This window comes from Bubalus bubalis, chromosome 3, assembly GCF_019923935.1.
Source record: "Bubalus bubalis isolate 160015118507 breed Murrah chromosome 3, NDDB_SH_1, whole genome shotgun sequence".
Classification (NCBI taxonomy): domain Eukaryota; kingdom Metazoa; phylum Chordata; class Mammalia; order Artiodactyla; family Bovidae; genus Bubalus; species Bubalus bubalis.
In genome coordinates this window covers 25,155,979-25,176,315 of record NC_059159.1, presented here as the reverse complement: position 1 = coordinate 25,176,315, position 20,337 = coordinate 25,155,979, and the positions used below count along the sequence as shown (strand labels likewise).

Sequence of the window (20,337 nt, the reverse complement as noted above, 5' to 3'; positions counted from 1 at the left end):
GTTTAGATGGAGAGAGCCTGCCAGGAGCTAGGGAGGTGGGGGAAATGGGACTCCTCCTCACACTTCAGCTATCATCCCCCTTTCCTGGCCCCAGGAGGTATGGGAGGTTGGGAGGGGCCAAATATCATCTGGCTGCATCTTTTACGGTTCCTCCTCACCCTCTATTCGGAAATGAAACGCCTTTGATCTTTTTCTCAGGTTGTAAATGGAATTGCCCATCATTAAATATCTGGGGCCCCATCTGCTTGGTCTCCCAGCATTTTTCTTTACAGCTGTTTCTCTTTTTACCATTGAATTTTTCCAAAAGGACTTTTATGACACCCTCTTCACACCCAGCCGCCTATCCCTCTTCCCTTTGCTGAGAGGCCCCTTGGAAAATATCTAGATTTTCGTTTGATCACAAACTAAAGGCTGCAGAAGAACACGGAGTTGCCGATTGGGGTTTTGTTTTTCTTAAAAAAAAAAAAAAAAAGTCCTGGGGGAGGGGAGGGGCTGGAGGGCACCCAGAAGGGCCTGATTCTGACTATGCCGCAGCCTCAGGATGACCCTTCCTCCTTTTGTGCTTAGCTAATGTTTACATCTCATAATTCATGCACTGCCGCGGAGATGCACAGCAGCCCCAAGGTTCGCGTCCCTTTGCGGGACCTGCTGTTTCTGTTTCTCTCTAATAGAAGAGGAAGAGGGTTGAAAACCTTGTAATCCCAGGAATGGACACACAGTGCCTTTTCCTGCTCCCAGAGCTCAAAACTAGGGGGAAAAAGAAAATCAAAGCACTGAAACCATACCCCAAACGAAGGATGCGCGGAAAATAGGAGGACTGGAAAATTTCTGGGCCAAGAAGATCTGTCTGTCTTCTGTATATACCCTGTAGATCCGAATTTGTGTAAGGAATTTTGTGATCACAAATTCGTATCTAGGGGAATATGTAGTTGACATAAACACTCCGCTCATTTTTTTTTCTGAAGACAAAATTTTTTTTCCTAAATGAGGACCATCCGGTGATACGAAGACTCCTTTTTCTTTCTTCCTTTTTCTTTTTCTCCCTCAACTGGTTAGAGATGGAGGAATCATCTACCTGAAATCTACCCATGCCTGCCCTTGGGAGCCTTAGTCCTTTTTCACTTATCTTAAAAGGTTAATGTTGTTGCTGATGTTTTTATTTTGTCCTTTCCCTTTGGTCCAGCTATTCCCTATTTTGGGTTCAGGGAGGCTTCACTGAAAATCTGGTAAAAATGACTATTGTCTTCAGTGTGCGAAGGGAAAGGAAATTCACTTTTCAAACGGATGCAGAGGTCGCCTTTCCGTTTGGGTGCAGAACAAGATGCCCTGGAAGCACGCGATTACCAAAGGGTGTTATTGTGTGGGGATCACCCAGGCTCCTATCCTTAGCATCACAAGGATGTGAGATTTCTGCTCGCTGCTGAGGCGCGGCATTAACGGCAATTAGAACATCTCGCCGCTGCGGTTAGGCTTGCTCCGGTGTTTCTGGAATTAGCAAATTGCTATTCAACGTGCTCTCAGAAGTTGGAGGTTTTTTACTCCAGTGTTCATGTTCCGTGTGGGAAACCAACTCGTTTCTCCCGGCTTGGGCCGCGTGGGATAAGGGGAGGAGTGGAGAGGAGAAGGGAACAGACGGACTGACTGACACAGCCAAACTAATAGCGCAGCTAAATGCGATTTGGAAGGCGAGGTCTCCCCGAATTAGTGCATGAATTTCCTATCGATCCGCCCGTGGTTCCATTCATCTCTGACAAGTCCCTCCGTACACCCGCCTGGTTGCTCCGACGCCTCTTCTTTCACTCACTACCCCTCCCCGTGCGGCTGCAGAGAAAAGGCCCACGCTTGATGCCTCGTTCCCCTGTGTGTGGGTTCTCCTCTCCAGGCGGAGCCCCTAGTCCGCCCCTCACTTAACTCCCCTGCTTAGACGCTGGGTGCAGATGCTCCATACCCCCATCGATAAGAGGGGCTAAGACCCTAAGGGAGGCCTGGGGGAGGGAGGCAGGACGGGAGGGGCCACATTCAGAGCCCCAACTTCTGAGGGGATCCAGGGATTGCGCTCCGCCCAGCGCCCCAACAGGCCCTCGGGTGGCAACCTGCTCACTCTCTCTCTCTCCCTCCCTTTCCGCGATCCCGGAGAGGCGAGGCGAGGCGAGGAGGCGGTGGCCCCGCAGGAGCCCTATGTAAATCCTGGTGTTGGGTGGGTAGGGAGCGGGGGTGGAGAAGAAGGGGAAATAAACCTCTTTGGCTGGAGTAGGGTCCGGGTGAGCAGATTTCCTTATCCGGGAATCGCAGGCGGGGCGGCCATTGGCTCCGAGGATCACGTGGGCCCCTAACTTTGTTCACTTGACAGTAAGTAGGAGGGCTTTCGGAAACAGGAAAACGAGTCAGGGGTCGGAATAAATTTTAGTATATTTTGTGGACAATTCCCAGAAATTAATGGCTATGAGTTCTTTTTTGATCAACTCAAACTATGTCGACCCCAAGTTCCCTCCGTGCGAGGAATATTCACAGAGCGATTACCTACCCAGCGACCACTCGCCGGGGTACTACGCCGGCGGCCAGAGGCGAGAGAGCAGCTTCCAGCCGGAGGCGGGCTTCGGGCGGCGCTCGGCGTGCACCGTGCAGCGTTACGCGGCCTGCCGGGACCCTGGGCCCCCGCCGCCTCAGCCGCCGCCCCCGCCGCCCCCGCCACCGCCCGGGCTGTCCCCTCGGGCTCCCGCACAGCCGCCGTCCGGGGCCCTCCTCCCGGAGCCCGGCCAGCGCTGTGAGGCGGTCAGCAGCAGCCCCCCGCCGCCTCCCTGCGCCCAGAACCCCCTGCACCCCAGCCCGTCCCACTCCGCGTGCAAAGAGCCCGTCGTCTACCCCTGGATGCGCAAAGTTCACGTGAGCACGGGTGAGTGCGTGGGCACCCCTTCCCCCTCCCACCCCCGGCGCTTTACACCAAAGGGACCTCAAGGCATGGGGGTGGGGGGAGCTAGGGGAAACCAATTGTCCCCGCTATAAACTCGCCATTGCCGGAGATTTACGGTCGCCTGTTTTCAGAGCCACATAATTACATCCCCCATAAATTTTTATGGCCTGCTGGGCCCCGCGCCTTTGAAGTAGGTTCCCCATCCTCTGCCGTTCTCACCAGCGACTTTTTCGCCAGGGAGATGCAGTCTCAGTGAAGTTGGAAATTGGGGAGGGGTGTGAGAGGTGGGGGAGGAGAAGGGGGAGGAGGTAATCTGTATTTAAGCGGAGAGTTGAGTCAACTCCCAGTATTTATTTTTTCCTTTCTTTCCTCTAGTCTGGCTTCTTGGCTAGTGGGCAAAAGTTTTTACTGGGGGCAGCACTACTTGGAATCGGAACACTGAGGGTGGGAACTAACAGAAAGGTTTAGGGAAGCCCCCCTCCCTCTTTCACCCTTCATTCTCCCATCCCGGGCCCCAGGCCAAGTAGGGGGAGAGATGAGCGATTAAAACCTTGTGAAGATTCCTCACTCCTCCCTGCCCCCTCCCCAACCAACAACGTCGTGACCGCACAGTCGTCCAAAACTTAGAGGTCTCTTTCTCCTCCTGGAGTCCCGCTTTCTCCTTCGTCCCCACCCCCTCTGGAGGAAGAAGAGGTGGCGGGAGAGGGAGGGAGACATTGCGTTAGCTGGAGGAAAGGGCTCCCCTCCTCCCTTTCGGGGCAATAAAACTTTCTCTTTCTCCCTCTCTCTGTGTGTGTCCAGTCAACCCCAATTACGCCGGCGGGGAGCCCAAGCGCTCTCGGACCGCCTACACTCGCCAGCAGGTCTTGGAGCTGGAGAAGGAATTTCACTACAACCGCTACCTGACACGGCGCCGGAGGGTGGAGATCGCCCACGCGCTCTGCCTCTCAGAGCGCCAGATCAAGATTTGGTTCCAGAACCGGCGCATGAAGTGGAAAAAAGACCACAAGTTGCCCAACACCAAGATCCGCTCGGGCGGCACCGCAGGCTCAGCCGGAGGGCCCCCTGGCCGGCCCAACGGAGGCCCCCTCGCGCTCTAGTGCCCCCCTTGCGGGAGCCGCGAACCTCGGGGCGGGGGTGGGTTGCGAGCTCGCGGGTGGTTGGGGGAGACGAGGGAGGGGACCCTGGGGCATGGGCCCGAAAAAGCCTACCTGCCCTCCCCCCACTTTGTCTATTTACACGAATAAATGCGGAGGAGGGGGGAGGGGAAGCTTTATTTATAGAAATGACAATAGGGAGCCGGGCGAGGACCCCCAGAAGCAAGGTTCAAGTCTCTTGCTTTCTTCCTTAAAAAAAAAAAAAAGAAGAAGGAAGAAAGAAAAAGACAGAAAGAGAAATAGGAGGAGGCTGCACTCCTCATTTTCAGCTTTGGCGAAGATGGATCCACGTTTCATCTTTAATCACGCCAGGCCCAGGCCCATCTGTCTTGTTTACTCTGCCGAGGAGAGGACGGGCCTCGGTGGCGACCATTACCTCGACACCCGGCTAACAAATGAGGCCCGGCTCGGCCGCCGCCGCCTCTGCTGCTGCCGCTCTTGGAAGACAGTCTGGATTTTCTTTCTTTGTCCCTCATTCCTGAAACCCAGCGAAAGCATCCTCTGACTGCCAGATAGCACAGTGTTTTGGCCACGGTAACAAACACGCGCACACAACCTCCTTCCCCCTCCATGCCCGTTCACCCCCCTTCCACCTTGGGACCGGGGTAGGGAGGACAGGCTGGGGACAGGTGGACGTAGGGTGCCTCGGCTGCGCAGGAGCAGGGCAGGGTAATTGAGTCCGAGAGAAAAAGAGGACCCAGAGACCGGGAGGGCCCTCCTTTGGAAGGTCAAGCCATGCCTGGCGGGGTGAAAGGCCAGTTGCCTTCTGGGAGCTGGACACAACCCTCTCCCCAATCTAGAGTTGTGCAGTGGAGGCCTTTTCTCCTAGATTGAAAGTGAATGTGAAACTAGGCAATAAAATGCCCTTCCCATCTGGGAGATAAGGTTACAGAGACCTCTCCCATAGTTTATCATTGTTGCATTGATGATGATGATGATTATTAATTATTATTATTATTATTTTATGTTATGTGCGTCTGTCCTCTCTCCTATTCTCTTTCTGACATTCCAAACCAGGCCCCTTCCTAGTCCTGGGGCTGCTTGAGTCTAGAACCCTTCGTTGGTGTGAAAATGTGTGTCATGTACAGAGTGACAATAGAAATAAATGTTTGGTTTCTTGTGATCAGCACGGCGTGTTTTTGTTAAAATCTTGATGTAAAGATGCAGACCAATGCCACCCAGTGTATATTTTAAGTACCCCAGTCCATTCAGCCTCACATTTATGTGGTTGAGGAATTTTTTCAAAGGATCCAATGGGAATTTCTCAGAGGACTGCAAATTGTGGTAGCTGGTGTGTTTTCCTTTTGGGGTGGGTGTGTTTTGTTTGGGGTTTTAAATTTTTTCCCTCTAGTCCAAAAATGGATTGAAAGGACTGGGAGGGCTGACTCCAATCCCTAATGGGGAGAAAATGTTTCATTGTAGGACACAAGAGGCTTAAGTATGGCAAAAGCTTTCATATCGTGATTTATTTGTCATAAGCAAATAAAATGCGGTTAAAGCTGTCTCTTTCTAGACAGACGGCTCTTTGCTTATTAAAGTTGCGAGGGAGGATTCTGCCCGGCTGGCCTCTTTCCTCCCCGTTAGAAGGTATCCTTTTCCTCTGAGGTGTTTAAGGCTTTAATGAGTCTAATTTTTTGCACAGATGTTTCTGGGTGTTTGCAGGTTTTCAGAGTATTTTTATATTACAAAGGAGCTAGCCGGTGCCATAGCTCAAACTCTGACAAGCAAATAGATAATCAAGAAGACAAATGGCCTCTTTTGTGAAGCCCTGCTCCTGTATTAATTTTCATTTTCTTTCTCATAGAAAGTATCGAAAGTATGACTGGGGACCAAATAGCTTTATGTCTCTGAGGTCCCAGTCACCCCTAGAATGGAATGGGGGAAAGGGAAGAGGGTGCAAGTGACCCTCAGAAGCTCTGGGGAGGCTTGGGCCACTTTGGGGTCAAGCCCAAGAGAAGTTCTAAGGCTCTGGTCTTGGACTCTGGTCCTATGGTGGCCCCAGGTACAGCCATCTTGCCCCCCAAAATTTCAGGGCTCTGGAGAGCAAATGCAATTCAAAGTCGTTTTACAGTCCTATCTGCCTTCAGAAAATAAAAATAGCCAATTCCACCAGCGCGTTTTACTGTTACTTCTTTAGCATTTCTCCGGTGTGCAGCTCCCGGGTGTTTGAGGCTGGGTAGGGCCCCGGGACAGACTGGCCTGGGGTCCACCGCACGGGAAGGGGTGTTTGAACCGCCTGTTTCAATGCTGCTGGGAGACTCATAGCAAATCGCCTGGACCTGGAGGTTGAGAGCGGAGCTTTGTTTTCAGTAGAATCGCTGGTGTGATGTTTAGCTGCCCAGGGATGCAGCCGGCCTTCCCTTCTAGAGGGGGAAAATAGTTCCTAAAAAGCATATTCCACCTCCCCCCCCAGGAATGTCTCTATAGAACCAAATCAAAGCTGCTCTTAGGAAGGTATGAATAGAATAAAAAAAAGATTTCTATGGAGCTTAAAGTTCACAGCCATTCTGTGTAGACAAGAGCTAAGAAAAATGTGAGAATTATACAGAAAACCATTAATCACTTCTTTTCTTTAAATACGTATCCTCTCTCCTTTGTTATTATTCAACAGCAAATCTCCGCAGACCGGCTGTTGGGGGAAAAAAGTGTTAGCCGCCACTCCCGGATCTGCAAGGGGGAAAAAATTTGGAACCATAAAGTTGAAAACTTTTTTCTCTCAGTTTGGAAGAAGCTGTTCGTCATGAATGGGATCCGTGGAGTTCAGGCGAGAGGAGGCGAGAGGCGCAAAGGTAACAAAGCCCCCGCCTGGGTTGGCTTTTTTTTTTTTTAATCGTTTTATGAGCTCTTTTTACAAGGGAAAGAAGAAATACTCTCTCGCCTCCTTCTTTTTCTTTTTCAACTATCTTCACAGGGTTTTTATGGTGGATTCTTGGTCCGGTTTTGATGCCTTTTATGATGACAGATGCTTGGGTCAGGGACTGACACCTGGAGAGTGTTTGAACTGACTGGGACTGAGGTGTTAGGGCCCCAGAAAGCCCCCAGAAAAGATAGGGAGGCAGTTCAGAAGTGCTTTCTGGTTTTAGAAAATGCAGCAGGGCCTGGGGAGCCCCAGAATGTGTGTGTGTGTATGTACTGAGTTGAGGTGCACATGTGGCCTGTGGGTTCCATAACTCTGCTTGTCTACCCTGGGGGCTGGTATCCCACAGGTCTGTTTACCGGTGAGTTGTTGTCACTGCTACCTCCTGGAAAAATGGAAGGCAGCTTTTGGATGAAATGCCCCAACCTCGGAATGGGTATAGGTGGATGTCTTCAGTTTTTTTGTGTGTCTAGCTTGGGGTTCTAGACAAATATTTGCCACTCTCTGGAGCAGGAAACTGTTCTGTTTGCAGGCAAGGTTCGTTGACGCCAGAATCTTTCTCTTCGACTCTGCCCCCTCCCTTTTTCCTGAAGGCTCAGAGTTTAGTTTGCTTTCCTTTTGCTCTCGTGGTTTGGGGGCTCTGTTCCTCGCTCAGGGGCCCTGCTTCTAAGGGTGAAGGAGCCAGTAGGCTCTGCCTCAGACCAGAATGTGCTGGCCTTTTTTCCTTGGGACTCACTGAGGGTTTGGAAGTAGGAGGCCGGCAGGAGAGAGAGTTCATGGAGAGGCCACGTTTTCTAGGCGATTAGCTCAGTATTAGAACCACAAAATGACCTCGGAAGCCCCTTGACCTCTCTGAGACTGGACATTGTGTTGGCTCTTGCCTCCTGCCCAGAAGGGAAAGTCACACCTCTGCAGCGAGGGGTCCTTGGGCCGTTGCATGTCCCATCTCCACCCCCCATTAGACTCCAACCGTTTTTTTTTTGTTTCTTTTCCTATCTTGAAGTTTCTGGATTATTTTTCTATTACAGTCCATTGAAGAGAAAATGCACACACACAAAAAAATAGCTCAGCTGGGGGAGGGAAGTAGGGTGCTGGTTTCTCTTTCTGTGCAGAGCTCCTTTCCTCAGGCAGATTCAGCCCCCCCATCCATGTCCAGTTCACCCCTCCTCCTTTCTTGTCCCTTTGGAGGGGCTGAGGGAAGAAAGACAAAAGGAGACAGATATGAGAGGTCCAGGGGCTTCAGAGGGCTAGAGGAACAAGCCCCTGGGTCCTAAGGAGAGAGAGGGCCCTCGTTGTGGTTACTGTCTCTTGAGGTCTGTTCTCCAAATCCACAGATTCTTGACCCATTTTCTGAAGTCCCTTTGTTTAGAAAGCTATTTCTATAATCACTGTCACCCACTTCCCCATTCTCCAATCCCATCCTAGCTACTCACAGTGCCCACAGAGTACCTCCCCACCAAAGGAGCAAGAGAGATGGGAGAAGGGTCAGTGTAGGCTGTCTGATCATTTTCAGGGACAGCTGTGCCACGTTAACCAAAGTTTCCAACAACTTTTAAGAGATGCATGGAGCATTTGCTAAGATGTGAACTCAACAGAGAGCCTTTCCAAATCTGAATTCTACTTGCTGTATCTTAAAAAATCTATACCAGCAGCCATCCTCTTAGGAGGGGATAGAGACAAAGAGAGAGACAGACAGACTCCAGCTGGGAAGAGGAAATGTTCCCTTGAGTTAAGACTAGGAGAAACAGAACCTTGCTGGGATATATGTGGGATGTTGGTTTGCATTTTGTAAATGGTCTCCTGTGTCTTGGGGACTGTCTCAAACAAGCAATAACTGGCCTGGTGTTGGTTGGCAGCCTCTCCTTTGTCCCTGGGTGGCTTAACAAGTGCAGGGGCTGGTGGCCTTGGTAAGAAAAGGGAGCCAGCAGAAAGGCAAGCTGGACTCCTGAAATGAAAATATTTGGGACTCAGGGGAGATGTGCACCTATAACTCCTCAGAGCAGATAACCAGTTGTGAGCCCTCTATAGGCTCAGGTGACAAAGATCTAGTCACCTGGGTCTTTACAACCTACTTTCTGCCATGTGAGGATTACAGGTCCACCAAAGGAGAAGAGAAGGCTGGGGTTCCTTCAAACGGGACCTGAGGGACTTTCCCACCACCCTCGCTGCCAGACCCCCAACCTCTGTAGAGATGAGTGCTGCCGGCAGGCTCCCCAGCCCCTTGGGCTCACCTTCTACAATTCTAGCGGCCACCTCTATCCTCCGAACCTTTGGACCTCTCTTCATCCAGTTCGTCGGCCCTCCCCACGCTCCCTCCTCTTTGCACCCGCCTGGGCAAAGTGGGGTTGCCCGACTAGCCTGTGCCGCCGCCGCTGGGGCCGCCCCAGCGCCCGTGGTGGGTCTCCCATGGAAGCGGCGGCCCCGGGAGGGGGGTCTGGTTCGAAAGCGGAGTTGGGAAGTTTCCCAGCGTGAGTTGAGCGCTGACGGATTTGTGATCGGCCATAAAACCGGCGCGTTCAGATTCGTAAATCAATCTCGCCTTTCTCACAGTATAAACGTTCGCTTTATCGGCAGCAAGAAAGCTCTCTGCTTGCGCCCCAGCGCTTGTTTATTTGAACATGGACATTCCCAGGATCCGAAAAGAGTGTGGGCATTTGAACAGAACCTGCCCGGCGTGCCTCCGTGTCACCGGCTTTTCTTTAGCTCGTTCTTAAAATGAATTTACCAGTTTTGAGATTGGTGTCTTCCCATGCTCCCGCATATTCTCTCCTCTCTTCTCTGCTACCCTCGCCCCCGCCCTCTATTTTTCTTTTAGACTTTAGTGGCCTGCTTTTCTTGGGGGGAGGGCAGTTTTAATGGATTTCTCTGGCCAGGACCTTGCAGGGAGTTGCCCTCGCTGGAGCCGGGCGCCGGGCTGAATTCAATACCAGTCTGGGTTTTGTATCTGCACAATCAAAGCCGATCACCCCCCTACAGAGCCCGGGCCCTTCGGCGCCCCACCCGAGCGTTGAGAGCGGTATTCTTAGGGGACCAGGCCGGCCCAGTGCTCGGCCGGGGGCCCGCGCCGCCGCTCCCGCTGGACCCAGACACCACCTGGGTTGGCGGTTTCTTCAGGGGTGGTGAGGGCACCTGGGTCCTCAACTTTCTCCCCCTCGAGTTGCTTTTGGTTGAGACCCCTCCAGACAAACCGCTGGCGGCTCCTCGGCCCCCTGCCCCCGTCCCAAACCACATCTGTTCTTCCCTGTCCGCCGGCCCCTGCGGCTGCCCCAGAGCTGCTGAAGATAAGGCTGGAAGTGTGGGCTGGACGAGGGGCTCCTTCAGGAATGTCTTCTCTGCTTCCCTTTGCAACCCCATCCCACACCGTGGCCAAAGACTCCGATTCGATTCTGGGACTCTGGTCATATCTGGTCTGCTCCTTCTGGCGCCAAGCTGTATGTGAAGGTTTGGAGGGATGTTTTGTTTTGTTTATATCTGAGATGAAGAAGTCTGTGTGTGTTTCTCTCTCTAGGCAGAGAGGATGGATTTCTTCTATCAGCACTGGTGTTTAACCCTTCAATATGAAACCCCTCATCTTTTTCCTATTGATCTGTCTCCATTGTGTGCTGATTGGAAGCTGGGGGGCCGGGTACTAACACCTGGAAAATAGGAACTGGGCTGTCAGGCCAACTTCAAAGCCTCTTTCTTCCCTCTCCTCCCCTCCAGTTCAAACCTCTAGCTATCTTCACTGGTGTGTTGTGGGTGGGGAGTGACTGAGGCAGGGTGTGACATAAGTATCCAGAGATTAAGCGCCCACTTCTTTTGTGTAGGAATCTTCTTACTCCAGGTCTTTGTCTCTAGAGCGTATTCTCAATAGAATTTGGTTCCCTCTAACAGTAACAACACAAGGAAAAAAAGTCCCCCTTGTGGTTACTCTCAACTCTGGAAGCTCCCAAGTCATCTCTTCACCCTGTCCCCTTTCTGCCCTTTCAAAAGGTACCACAAAAGATTTTTTAAAAAAGAGAATCAAAGCCAGAAACCCCCTTCTTTATACACATATAATCTGGATCTATGAAATGTTTCTTTTGAAGCTGGTCCCTTTAGAAATTTTGTTGGTCATTTAAGGAAGAGGGGGAGTATGCCCCACTAAAATATCCTAGGAGTAAGGGTAAAATAGAGTTGGGGAGAATGTTAATGTTAAAGGATGTAGAGAGAGGAACTGGATGCTGAGAAATCCAGGGGCTTGGAGAAGGACTCTGTGCCCATCCCACCCCACCCCCCGAGACGCCCCTGCAGACTATTTCTGCACCTTCACAAACTAAGCAGAAGCAGGAGGAGAAGGGAGAGAGGAGAGGTGGGCTGTGGGTAAGTGTGTGTCTTGGGGGGATGCTGGTTAGGAAGTGTAGAAACAGCAGATACAGATATGAATGTGGGAAAGAGAACTGGCTACTATTCCATTGGTGGGTTGGGGGGAACCTATTTCGCAGGAAAATTTCTCCTCCTGAAGGGGAAGGTCATAGTGGTCCTTTGAGCCTGAAATCGAAAGACCCCCTTCCCCCTCCTGGTCACGTGGTTCATTAAATAATTAATGCCGAGGTTGCAGAATAGATATGTATTCGTCAGGAAAATCACAGGCTCGGTCTCCCTGTTTCTGACGTGCAATTCAACTGTCCTTTGAAAAACAAGCCTGTACCCCGAGAAAAAAAAAGAGAGGGGGAGAGAGAGGGAGAGAGAGAGAAAAAGAGAGGGAGGCAGCAATAAAACAGCCCCGCAGCCGGAGCCACACCGCGGGCTGGGGTATTGTAAGTAGAAGGGATTTCTCACTACCTACCGCGTCTTATATGTCCATGTAAATTTATTGTTTGTTATTAATGTTATTGTCGTAAAATGTGACAAATAGCCATCTTCATTTCCTGCCATTTCTCTTCACATGGTGCTCTGTGTGTTTGTACCCATTGAGGCATTGCATAGAGATTTTAGGAATATTCCTCTTCTCTCTCTCTCTCTCTCCCTCTCCCTCTCCTCCAACCTTTTTCTTGATTTATAGCAATATGGGTGTCAGCTTCTCGGCCGGCATGCCAGCCATTGTGTGTGTGTGTATGTGTGTGTGTGTGTGTGTGTGCGTGCGTGCGCGTCTGCGTGTGTTTGTGAGCGAGTTGTGTTGTTTATGGCCATGTCTTTGATAAATCATTTCTCACAGAAAATGATGTGGAAGCTGGGCTATTTCTGCGGCCGGGAAAGAGTCACTCTCGGAGGCACTTCCTCTCTCTCTGCTCTGCTCCCAGGAGTTGGTTATTTCAGACGATTTACAGTAATATATCAGCAGTTAATATGAAAGCTCTATAGCTGGAGGTCTTAAATTACAGCATCTGTGATTATCAATTAAGGTGAGATTTGTATAAATTTGGTAAACTAGAAATGCCTCATTGGCATATAAACCCAGTCAAAGACCACGACCTAATATAAAAATTATATTTGTGAGCCTGATAACAGCCAACATTCCTGCAGCAGCAGACAGAGCTTCATTTTTCAGCGGTTCCCCTCCAGGAGTTTGGCTGCTCCGACGCTGCCAGGGGTAAAGAACCCAACTCTGAAGGCAGAAGAAGCCTGGGGGAAAGAGAGGTGGAGGCAGGAGAAGAAATTACTGAAGTTGAAGGCAAAGATGTTTGCAATCCATGGGGACCAAAAAGAAGTCCTCTGCAACTGGAAGGGGCTGGAGGGATTTGGTTATAGTGTTCAAGCTTAACCTATAGGACTGACCTGTGTGACAGAGAGTTGAGGGTGGAATAGGAGCTACCCAAGCTGGGGAAGACAATGGAGGCAGAGGCTGAAGGGCAGGGAGGGAAGCTGAAAGCTTTGGCTCCCCACCCTTCTATCTAACAAAACAAGGAAGTGAATTCACACCCTAGTAGCCTTCCTTCCACCTCCTGAAACAAAGAAAGTTTCCTCAGCGGTGAGGGACTGTGTGTTGAGGGCTAAAGGAGGGAAAAGTTATCTTAAGTTTTTCTAGAAGAGAAATGTTTCTAGGTGGTCTCAGAAAGTTGGAGAGCATTTCAGGACACAGGGTGTGTTCCTCTCCATAGTCCCCATCCAAAGAGGGAGCAAATGGGGTACAGATTGGGAGGGGAAGAGGTCACAGTACCTCCCCACTGGGGAGGGGTCTGCCGGTTGAGAGCAAAGCCAGAGGTGGCTTTTAGGGATGTTATGCACTGCCCCCCCCCCCAAAGTTGTTATGGAGGAGAGGCAGAGGGACAGAACCTTGGCCAAGTCCCATTGGGGCTGCTAGCATCTCCTTCCCTGGCTGGAGCCCGGCCAACTGACTTTATAGCCACTATTATCTGTGATACTTAACTCTGCCTGCTAGTGTAAACCTTTGAGCAGGAAAATTAGAGTGATGCCGCGCCCAGGTGTTAATTATTCATGGCATCAGCTGTGCTTTGGAGTGGCTGCTTAGGCCCTAGTCCACCTAGGAACTCACTCCCACGCTTTGGTCCAAGTGGGTACTGAGCCCTGTCCTTGTGAACAGACAGCGTTTGGGGTGGGTGGTAGGTGAGGCCTCCCAATTTGGGAGTCTGGGTTGAAAAGGGTTCAGTGAGAAAGAGAAGGAGAAGGCCAAGACCTTGGCTGGGATGGGTCGGGGCGTTACCTGGCCTCGCTAAAAGGAGCTGGGGAGAGACTGGATTCAAGGGCAGCTTTGACAGGGCTGGAGAGCATGGGGAGGTGTGAAGGACTGGAGGAGCAGCAGAGAGGCCTGAGGGATAGGGGGCTTCAGGCCCCCCATCCTTGGTGTTGGAGAAGCCCCCCACCCCTAAGTGTGGGAAGCAACTATTTCCTTCTCCCTCACCTGGGAAGTGATGGGGGCGAGTTCATCCTCAATCCAGTGCTTCAGGATTGAGGCTGAAGTCTTAGAATCCCTGAGCCAGGGGGAAGGGAACAGTTGGGTGTTGGTAGCTTCTGAGCTCAGCCTGTTTTGGAGGGTGGGGAATAGCAGAAGAAGGCTGAAGGGTTTGCTCCCTGGGACAGGCCAGAGGAGAGCTGGGAGCCAACCTCACAGGCCCTTGCCTCTGTTCTTCCAACTCCCCTTTCTGTGTCGCCCCCTGTCACAATGGAGGCCTGATATCCACCACGGCCCCCCCCCCCCCCGCTTTTCCTCTCCATTCTTTCTGCCCCCTTCATGTCTTTGTCTCTTCTGGCCCTGGGGATACCCCCTCCTCTTCTCTTCCCTGGGAGACAAAAGCAGGGAGAACATCCCTCTCTACCATTATTTTTTAGTCAGTCTCTGGCCCCTTGCTAAATCTCCTTGTGTGAGGCCTGATGCCCTCCATCCAGGCATATAGGCCTACCCTCCAGATCAGCAGGTTTGTTGTTTTTTAAACATTTGGTTCATGTAGCTATGAAGTGCCCTGCTTCTTACAGTTCTGCACACAGACACACACACACACAGACACACACACACACACACACACCCCATTGGCTTTTGTGCTGTTCAGGAGATGGGGCAGAATGTATTTGATAGAAGGGGCTTTAGGAAAGCTGCTGACTCTTACCTTCTCCCCAGACTCTGCTGGAGTCCACTTTTGTGTGTATAATTATAGTGTTTATTCCTGTGCCTTTTAAGAAGCTGGGCTGCCAGTGCTTTAATGAGCAGAGGAGTTAGAAAGATGAGGAAAGAAAGTTAGAAGGAAAAAAGAGAGGGTTCCAGAGAGAGAAGCAGCAGCAGTTTCCCTTTCAGAGGAGGGAGGTCAAGGCAGAGCCCAAGGAGAGGATGACAGGGAGAATGAAGACAAAGGCCACTCAGAGGGGCAGGGAGGCTGTCCTGGCAGAAGGCACCCCCCAATTTGGATAGGTACATACACAGGAGTTAAGTGAAAAGGGAAGTGGAAAGGAAACCACTCACTTTGGCCCCCTTCTCTGTAGATGTCTCCATGGCAGAAGGATGAGTACCCCCCTACCCCCAAGAGGACAGGGCCCTGAGACCAAGGGCTTCACATTACCCAGAGGGGCAGCCTAATCGAGTCCAGAAGTGATTTCTGGAGATACTCTGAAGTTGAAGTCCTTAGCAAAGCCCCATTCAAATTCACTAAACACAAAGAGAGAAGCAGAGTGTAAGAAGACAAAAAGACTGTGAGAAAGGGACAGAGACCACAGAGATGGTTAGAAAAGGCAGAGAGAGGGAGAAAGAGAGGGAGGGAGGAGGGAGAGAGGAGAAAAACAAATAGAGATAGACATGCAGAGAAAGAGCCCATCCCCTTGGGGTGGGCGGCATTGAGGAAAGGACTGTAGGGTCTGGAAGCTCCTCCAGGCTCTGTGCCTTCTCACAGGCAGCTGCCCAAAGCCGAGGCCATCCCAGAAGCAGCGTCTCTAGAGTAGGCCCTGGGGGTGCTAAATCAGGTGTGAAGCAGCTGGGGTAGGAACTGGTGTTGAGAATGGCCAAGATGTCTTGGGCACTTCAAACTCCTCTTCCACCACCATCTTCAGTAACTTAAAGATTGGAATCTTCCCAAAGAGAATCCCACCCTGGGGTGGGCTGCCGGTTGTTGTCAGTCTCTCACACCAGGACCCTGGGACTCCTTCCTTGGCCTCTTTCCCCCTCCTGCGTTTGGTCTCTTCTTTCCCTCTTCAGGGGCAGGGAGAAGTTGATCTTCCAGCAGCCTGAGAACTTTCCCTTTCACCTCCAATCCACATCTTCTCCCTTGAAGCCCTGGCCAGAACACATGGATGCTACCCTCGCTGATCTTTCTCCATCTTTCTGGAAAGAAAAGGAAAAGTGGAAAGTTGCCACCAGCCTAAGCAGCTTAGACAACTCCAGGGAAAATGGAAAACCTTGCTCGCCTCTCCAGTCCCTCCCCTGGCCGCCGCTGGGCTCCCCCGTCGCGCCCCCCATGCTCCCGTCCTGTCCTGCTCAGAATGCTCTCCCTTCCCCTCCCTCCTCCGCCGGGCCGGACATATGGAACCCATTTCGCCGGTGACATTGAAGAGCCGCTGCGCGCCCGCCTTCCGCCATGGCGCCCCCGATTCCCCGCGCCCCAGCAGTCGCCGCTCCTCTCCCCCGGCCGCTCGGCCATCTCACGCCTCGAAGCCTCGACCCCGCTCCGCGCCGGGCCCGCCAGCCTCCCGCAGCCCCACGCGGCCGGCCGCGCGCCGCCTCGAGTGCCGAACAAAGCGGCGGCCGCGGCAGGCGGGCTGGGGGAGTGCTTCCGGGCCTCTCCCCGCGTCGGCCGGTGGGGCCGGGATGCTGCCGGCCGCTCAGCCCCCGCTGGCGCCCCGGGTCCCAGGCCCGGCCAGCCGCCTGCCTCTGCCCGCGCCCTAGCAGAACCGCACAGGTAGGTGCGGGCTCCGGGCCGGGCTCGGGGTGAGAGCGGGGTGCCCGAGATCCCCGCGCCCCGGTCTGGGAGGACAGTCGGATCGGTGCGAGACAGACATGGGGGCGAGTTGAAGAGGCAGTGAGGGCGGGCGTAGGGTGCGGGTCGGTGTGCAGGAATGCGGGGTGTGGACAGGACCCGGCTAGGGCCTGGGGAGCGCTGGGGCTCAGGAAGGGCGGTGGAAGCTGCGGGGAGTTTTCCAGGGGAATTGGGAGCTCCGGGTTGTGCGGCAAATGTGAGGGGCAGCTGCTGGGGGGAGGGGGGAGCGGCTGGGTCCTGCTCCCAAAGTCCAGCTGCCACCATGGTCAGAGCCTACTAGCACCTCGCGGGTTATTTGAAGCTGAAACTACAAGGGGCTGCGCTAAGGACGGGTGTTAAACTGAGAAGGTAGGAGACGGGGTGATTTATGGCTTCAGAGAAGCTGTGTTTACTCCCTGCCTCCTCTGGAAACCAAAAACCAAACAGAACAGAGGCCGGAGAAGCCTCTGTCTTTGGAGTGGAAGGCGATGCCAGGTTGATTCACTGGGATTTATTTTTCCAGATGTGGGGAAATGGTGGGAGCTGTCTCTTTGCAGGGGCAGGATGTAAGGAGAGTGTGCAAGCACACACACGTAGGTGTGTTTTGTGTGAGTGCACATGTGTATTCATTCGGGTCGGGGTTTGTCGGGTATAGCATTGCTTTACAAGTGAGCACATCGGCAGCTGCATGGGGACCTGGTGTTCTCAGGTCTGGGTACGCAGGACCTGGTTGCTCTGGACATTCTCTGTTGCCTCGTACCCTCGCCGTGGGGGAGTGCTGCTGCAGTCTGTGCTTTCTTTCCTCCCACAGCCACAAGCAGCAGTGCCCACTTGGCCTGGTCCCTGGCCCCTCTGTGTCATCTGCCCACGCTGCCTGATCTTCACTTTGAACCTTTAACTTTGCCATGCAAGACTAAGGAATTAGTGAGCACAGCTGGGTTGGGAAGGGGGTGGGAGAAAAAGGCCTGAAGTGGTAGGGGCTGTTGGTGGTTTGAGGCTGGTGGGGGTTCCACTAGTACTGCTCAAATTCCCCCAAAATCTCTCTTTGGGAGGGGACGGGTGAGCACAAAGGGGACCAGGGGAAAGGAGCCATGCAGGATGATGGGGGTGGGAGAAAAATATTTTGACCCCCAGATAGTTATTTCCGCAGGCCAGCCAACCGGTGGCTCTTGCATTTCTGTCCAGACACCGGGCTTTGCCTGGAAATTGTTTTGCATTAAATTTTCTCAGCCGCAGAATTATCTTTCCTCGCCTCCAGCTAAACTTGCATTTTTCCACCAGACACTTGGGCCCCGCACCAATGAAATCTGAGAGGAAGCGGCTGGGCCCTAAGTGGCTGTAATTTAATTGATTTTATCATAAATCATCAACTTGATGAAGAACCCGAGGTTTCAGTGAAGTAAATTGATATTAATGGGAGTTTCTTGAAATGCAAACTCGCTGCATTGTTGGGGCATTTTGAGCTGGGAGGTGGATTACATGTGTCCCAAGAGCAGAGAGCCTGTACCTGGAGCCCAGCACAGCTTTAGGGGGTCGGGAAAGCTAGCTTCGAGGGGCAGCTGCAGGCAGACCAATTTCTGTAGGGAAGAAGGCAGAGAATGGAACATTGTTGGGGAGGGAACTGTCTGACTCCATGAACCCTGGCTGGCAGTCCTGGGAATGCTGGTCTCCCAGTGGGGGAAGGCAGTTGGGGAAGCTGGTAGGTGTGTGGGTAGAGTTGGGGGTCGGGTGAGAAGGCCAGGCTGGTACAATGGGTGCATTGACTCCTGGTTAAAAATTGCCAGGTTGAAGCCTTCCTCCTCTAATTACACAAATTAATTATTTACTGCTCAGGTTGCTATGTCTGAAAATAGTACTTTTGATTTGGTGATGAAGGTGGAGAATAACCCACCCTTGACACAGAAGGGCAGTAAAAACCAGTGCACTAGCCTCTGAGGGTTCAGGAGTTGGGTTGGCACTCAGTTGTGGGGGTGTAAGCATTTAAATTCCAAGAGGAAATAGTCTGATTTTGGATGAGATGGTACCCATTATTATCTGAAATCAGTTTATGATTGCTTATTGTCACTCACTTTTACATCAGTACACAGAGAACCACAAACTGTCAGCTCAAAAGGGAAGATCATTTAGCCCAAGCCCTCCCCTCCACACATGTGATCTGGCTTTAGGGATGGGGAAAACTGAGGCCCAGTGAAGTCTCTGCTTCAGATTACACAGCCAATCTGGACCACCTAGAATCCAAGCCTCCTGACTCCCAAACCTATCCTTTATGTACGACTTTAGGCAAGCCACTTCCTGGCTCTGGACCTCAGTTTCTCTGTCTTTGGCCGTGGCAGCATTGGACAGGACACTCCCTGAGTTCTTCCCAATTCTGACCTTGAGTAACTCTCTAGTGCTTGGGAGCAACTCCTTTTTGTTGCTTCTGGGGTTCTGTGGGCATCTGAGTATAGAAGTCACTATGTGTATGCATATTTGCAGTATACATGAAGTTTGTATATGTCCAGAGAAGTGCATGGTTATTCAGACTGACTCGAGGAAATCCACTGGAATCTGGACTATTCCTCCTCCTGAAGGTGTCCTTATTCTCAGCAGAGGAGAAGCCCAAGCCTAGAGCACTGGAGATAGAACGCAGTGGGTGGGGCTAGCTGGCTGGGTTGGGCCATGATTGGCATTTGGAGGGGAGCTAGGGAAGGAGGGGCTCAGCCTCAAAGAGCAGAGCACTTTCTCTGCCAAGATTCGGAGCTGAGGCTGGAGTTGTTGGGAACAGCTTTTGAAGTCCCTCCAGCATCAGGCCAGGGACCAAATTATGGTTTCAGAATTTAGATCTGAGACAGGAGACCACCATCACCACTCCCAGCCTCACTTTGCCCCCCTGAGCCTTTGGACACAGGGGGCCATGGCATTACACCAGATCTCCTCCCAGGGAAGCCAGGACAGAAGTCCTGCAAGGTGGATGATCCCTGTCTTCTTGCTCTTATTTTCCATTTCTTCTCCCAACTGAGGGAAAAAAAGATAAAATTCAAAAGAGGTGGGGGCTTCTCAGAAGTGGCCTGGATGTGAGAAGGGAGATTTCTTGTAGGATCAGGGCTATGGGGAGGCTAGCAGAGGAGGGGCGGCTTCCAGACTGCCTTTAGGAAGTGTTGTCAGGGATATGAATTCTGGTGGAAGAAGTGGGAAGAGAGGAGAAACAAATTCATTTTGGGGGGATTCTGGAAATCAGAGCTCCTGGCCAGATAATCCTGAGAGGAAAGAGTCTGTTTTTGCCGGAGACTTCTTAAAGTCTCACCCCAAACCCTATTTGAGAGAAAGAAAAAAACGAAAGGGCCAGCAGGCCCAGATTCTGGGCCTATCCCATTCTGACTTTGGAGTTTTATATTTGGAGGCAGCTCGGGAGGCCTTCTACTGATTGGTCATTAATCCCGTGAGTTATTGTCTGCTAAACAGAGGTCAGTGGGAGAGAGGCATCTGATCTGTCAGGAGAGACCTGCGCAGTCAGTCCCTTGCAGCAACTCCCTGGGCCGTGTACCTCCCTCGTCAGCTTCTCTCTTCCTTCCCCAGCAATCCCCTTCCAAACCCCCCAACCCACCCCTGACCCCAGGCCCCCAGCTGTCCAAGATTTGCCCTTTTCCCTCTTGCCTTGCCCACCTTTTGTCTCGACATCCACAGGGGTGGGGTTTGTCAGGCCGGGACAGAGCTTCTGGGTGAGGCGGGACCCCTGATACAGTGGAGCTCAAACTCAACTGGGCGCTGCTCACCGCCTTGGTCCACAGCATAGGGCCACTGGCTTGGCCTCCTTGCTCACTGAGCAGACTTTGCAAACCCTGGTGGGAGCCTTGCTTTGTCTTCCTCTTTTTCTTGCCCTCACGCCTGGGGTTAGGGGAGAGTTCAACTCGGAATTTACTTCAATTTACTTCAGTCTCGGCGGCCTTTTTCTTCTTTGGATCTTGGCTTCTACTGAGCTGGGTCTACACCAGCCTCCACCCAGGCGGGAAATCTTCCTTCCTCTGCCCCTTTGTTCCCACTGGCTCAGGCATCTTAGAAAGGTGGGAGTTCAGGATC

At 52.2% G+C, this 20,337-nt stretch overlaps 2 protein-coding genes across 3 annotated transcripts in view; both read left to right on the top strand.

The window, feature by feature from the left end:
- The first annotated feature begins 487 nt into the window (after positions 1–487).
- Positions 488–5,194, top strand: HOXB4 (homeobox B4). Its single transcript, XM_006049718.3, has 2 exons — positions 488–2,893; positions 3,713–5,194. Exons 1-2 carry the CDS (start codon positions 2,437–2,439, stop codon positions 4,009–4,011), a joined length of 756 nt encoding a protein of 251 aa, XP_006049780.1. The 5' UTR covers positions 488–2,436; the 3' UTR covers positions 4,012–5,194.
- The window catches only part of HOXB3 (homeobox B3), a 26,610-nt gene continuing 10,735 nt past the window's right edge, over positions 4,463–20,337 (top strand). Inside the window, exons 1-2 of one of the 2 annotated variants that reach the window (XM_006049716.3) lie at positions 4,463–4,602; positions 6,680–6,857. The gene's annotated coding sequence lies outside the window, so the exon portion shown is untranslated. Of the gene's footprint in view, positions 4,603–6,679; positions 6,858–6,953; positions 16,225–20,337 lie in introns of those variants that run through there. The other variant, XM_025280277.3, reaches the window with a different exon arrangement.

Coding starts and splice junctions, on each gene's coding strand:
- HOXB4 (XM_006049718.3), top strand. CDS start 2,437: ATGGCTATGAGTTCTTTTTTGATCAACTCAAACTATGTCGACCCCAAG. Junction 2,894..3,712: donor CAAAGTTCACGTGAGCACGG/GTGAGTGCGTGG, acceptor GTGTGTGTCCAG/TCAACCCCAATTACGCCGGC.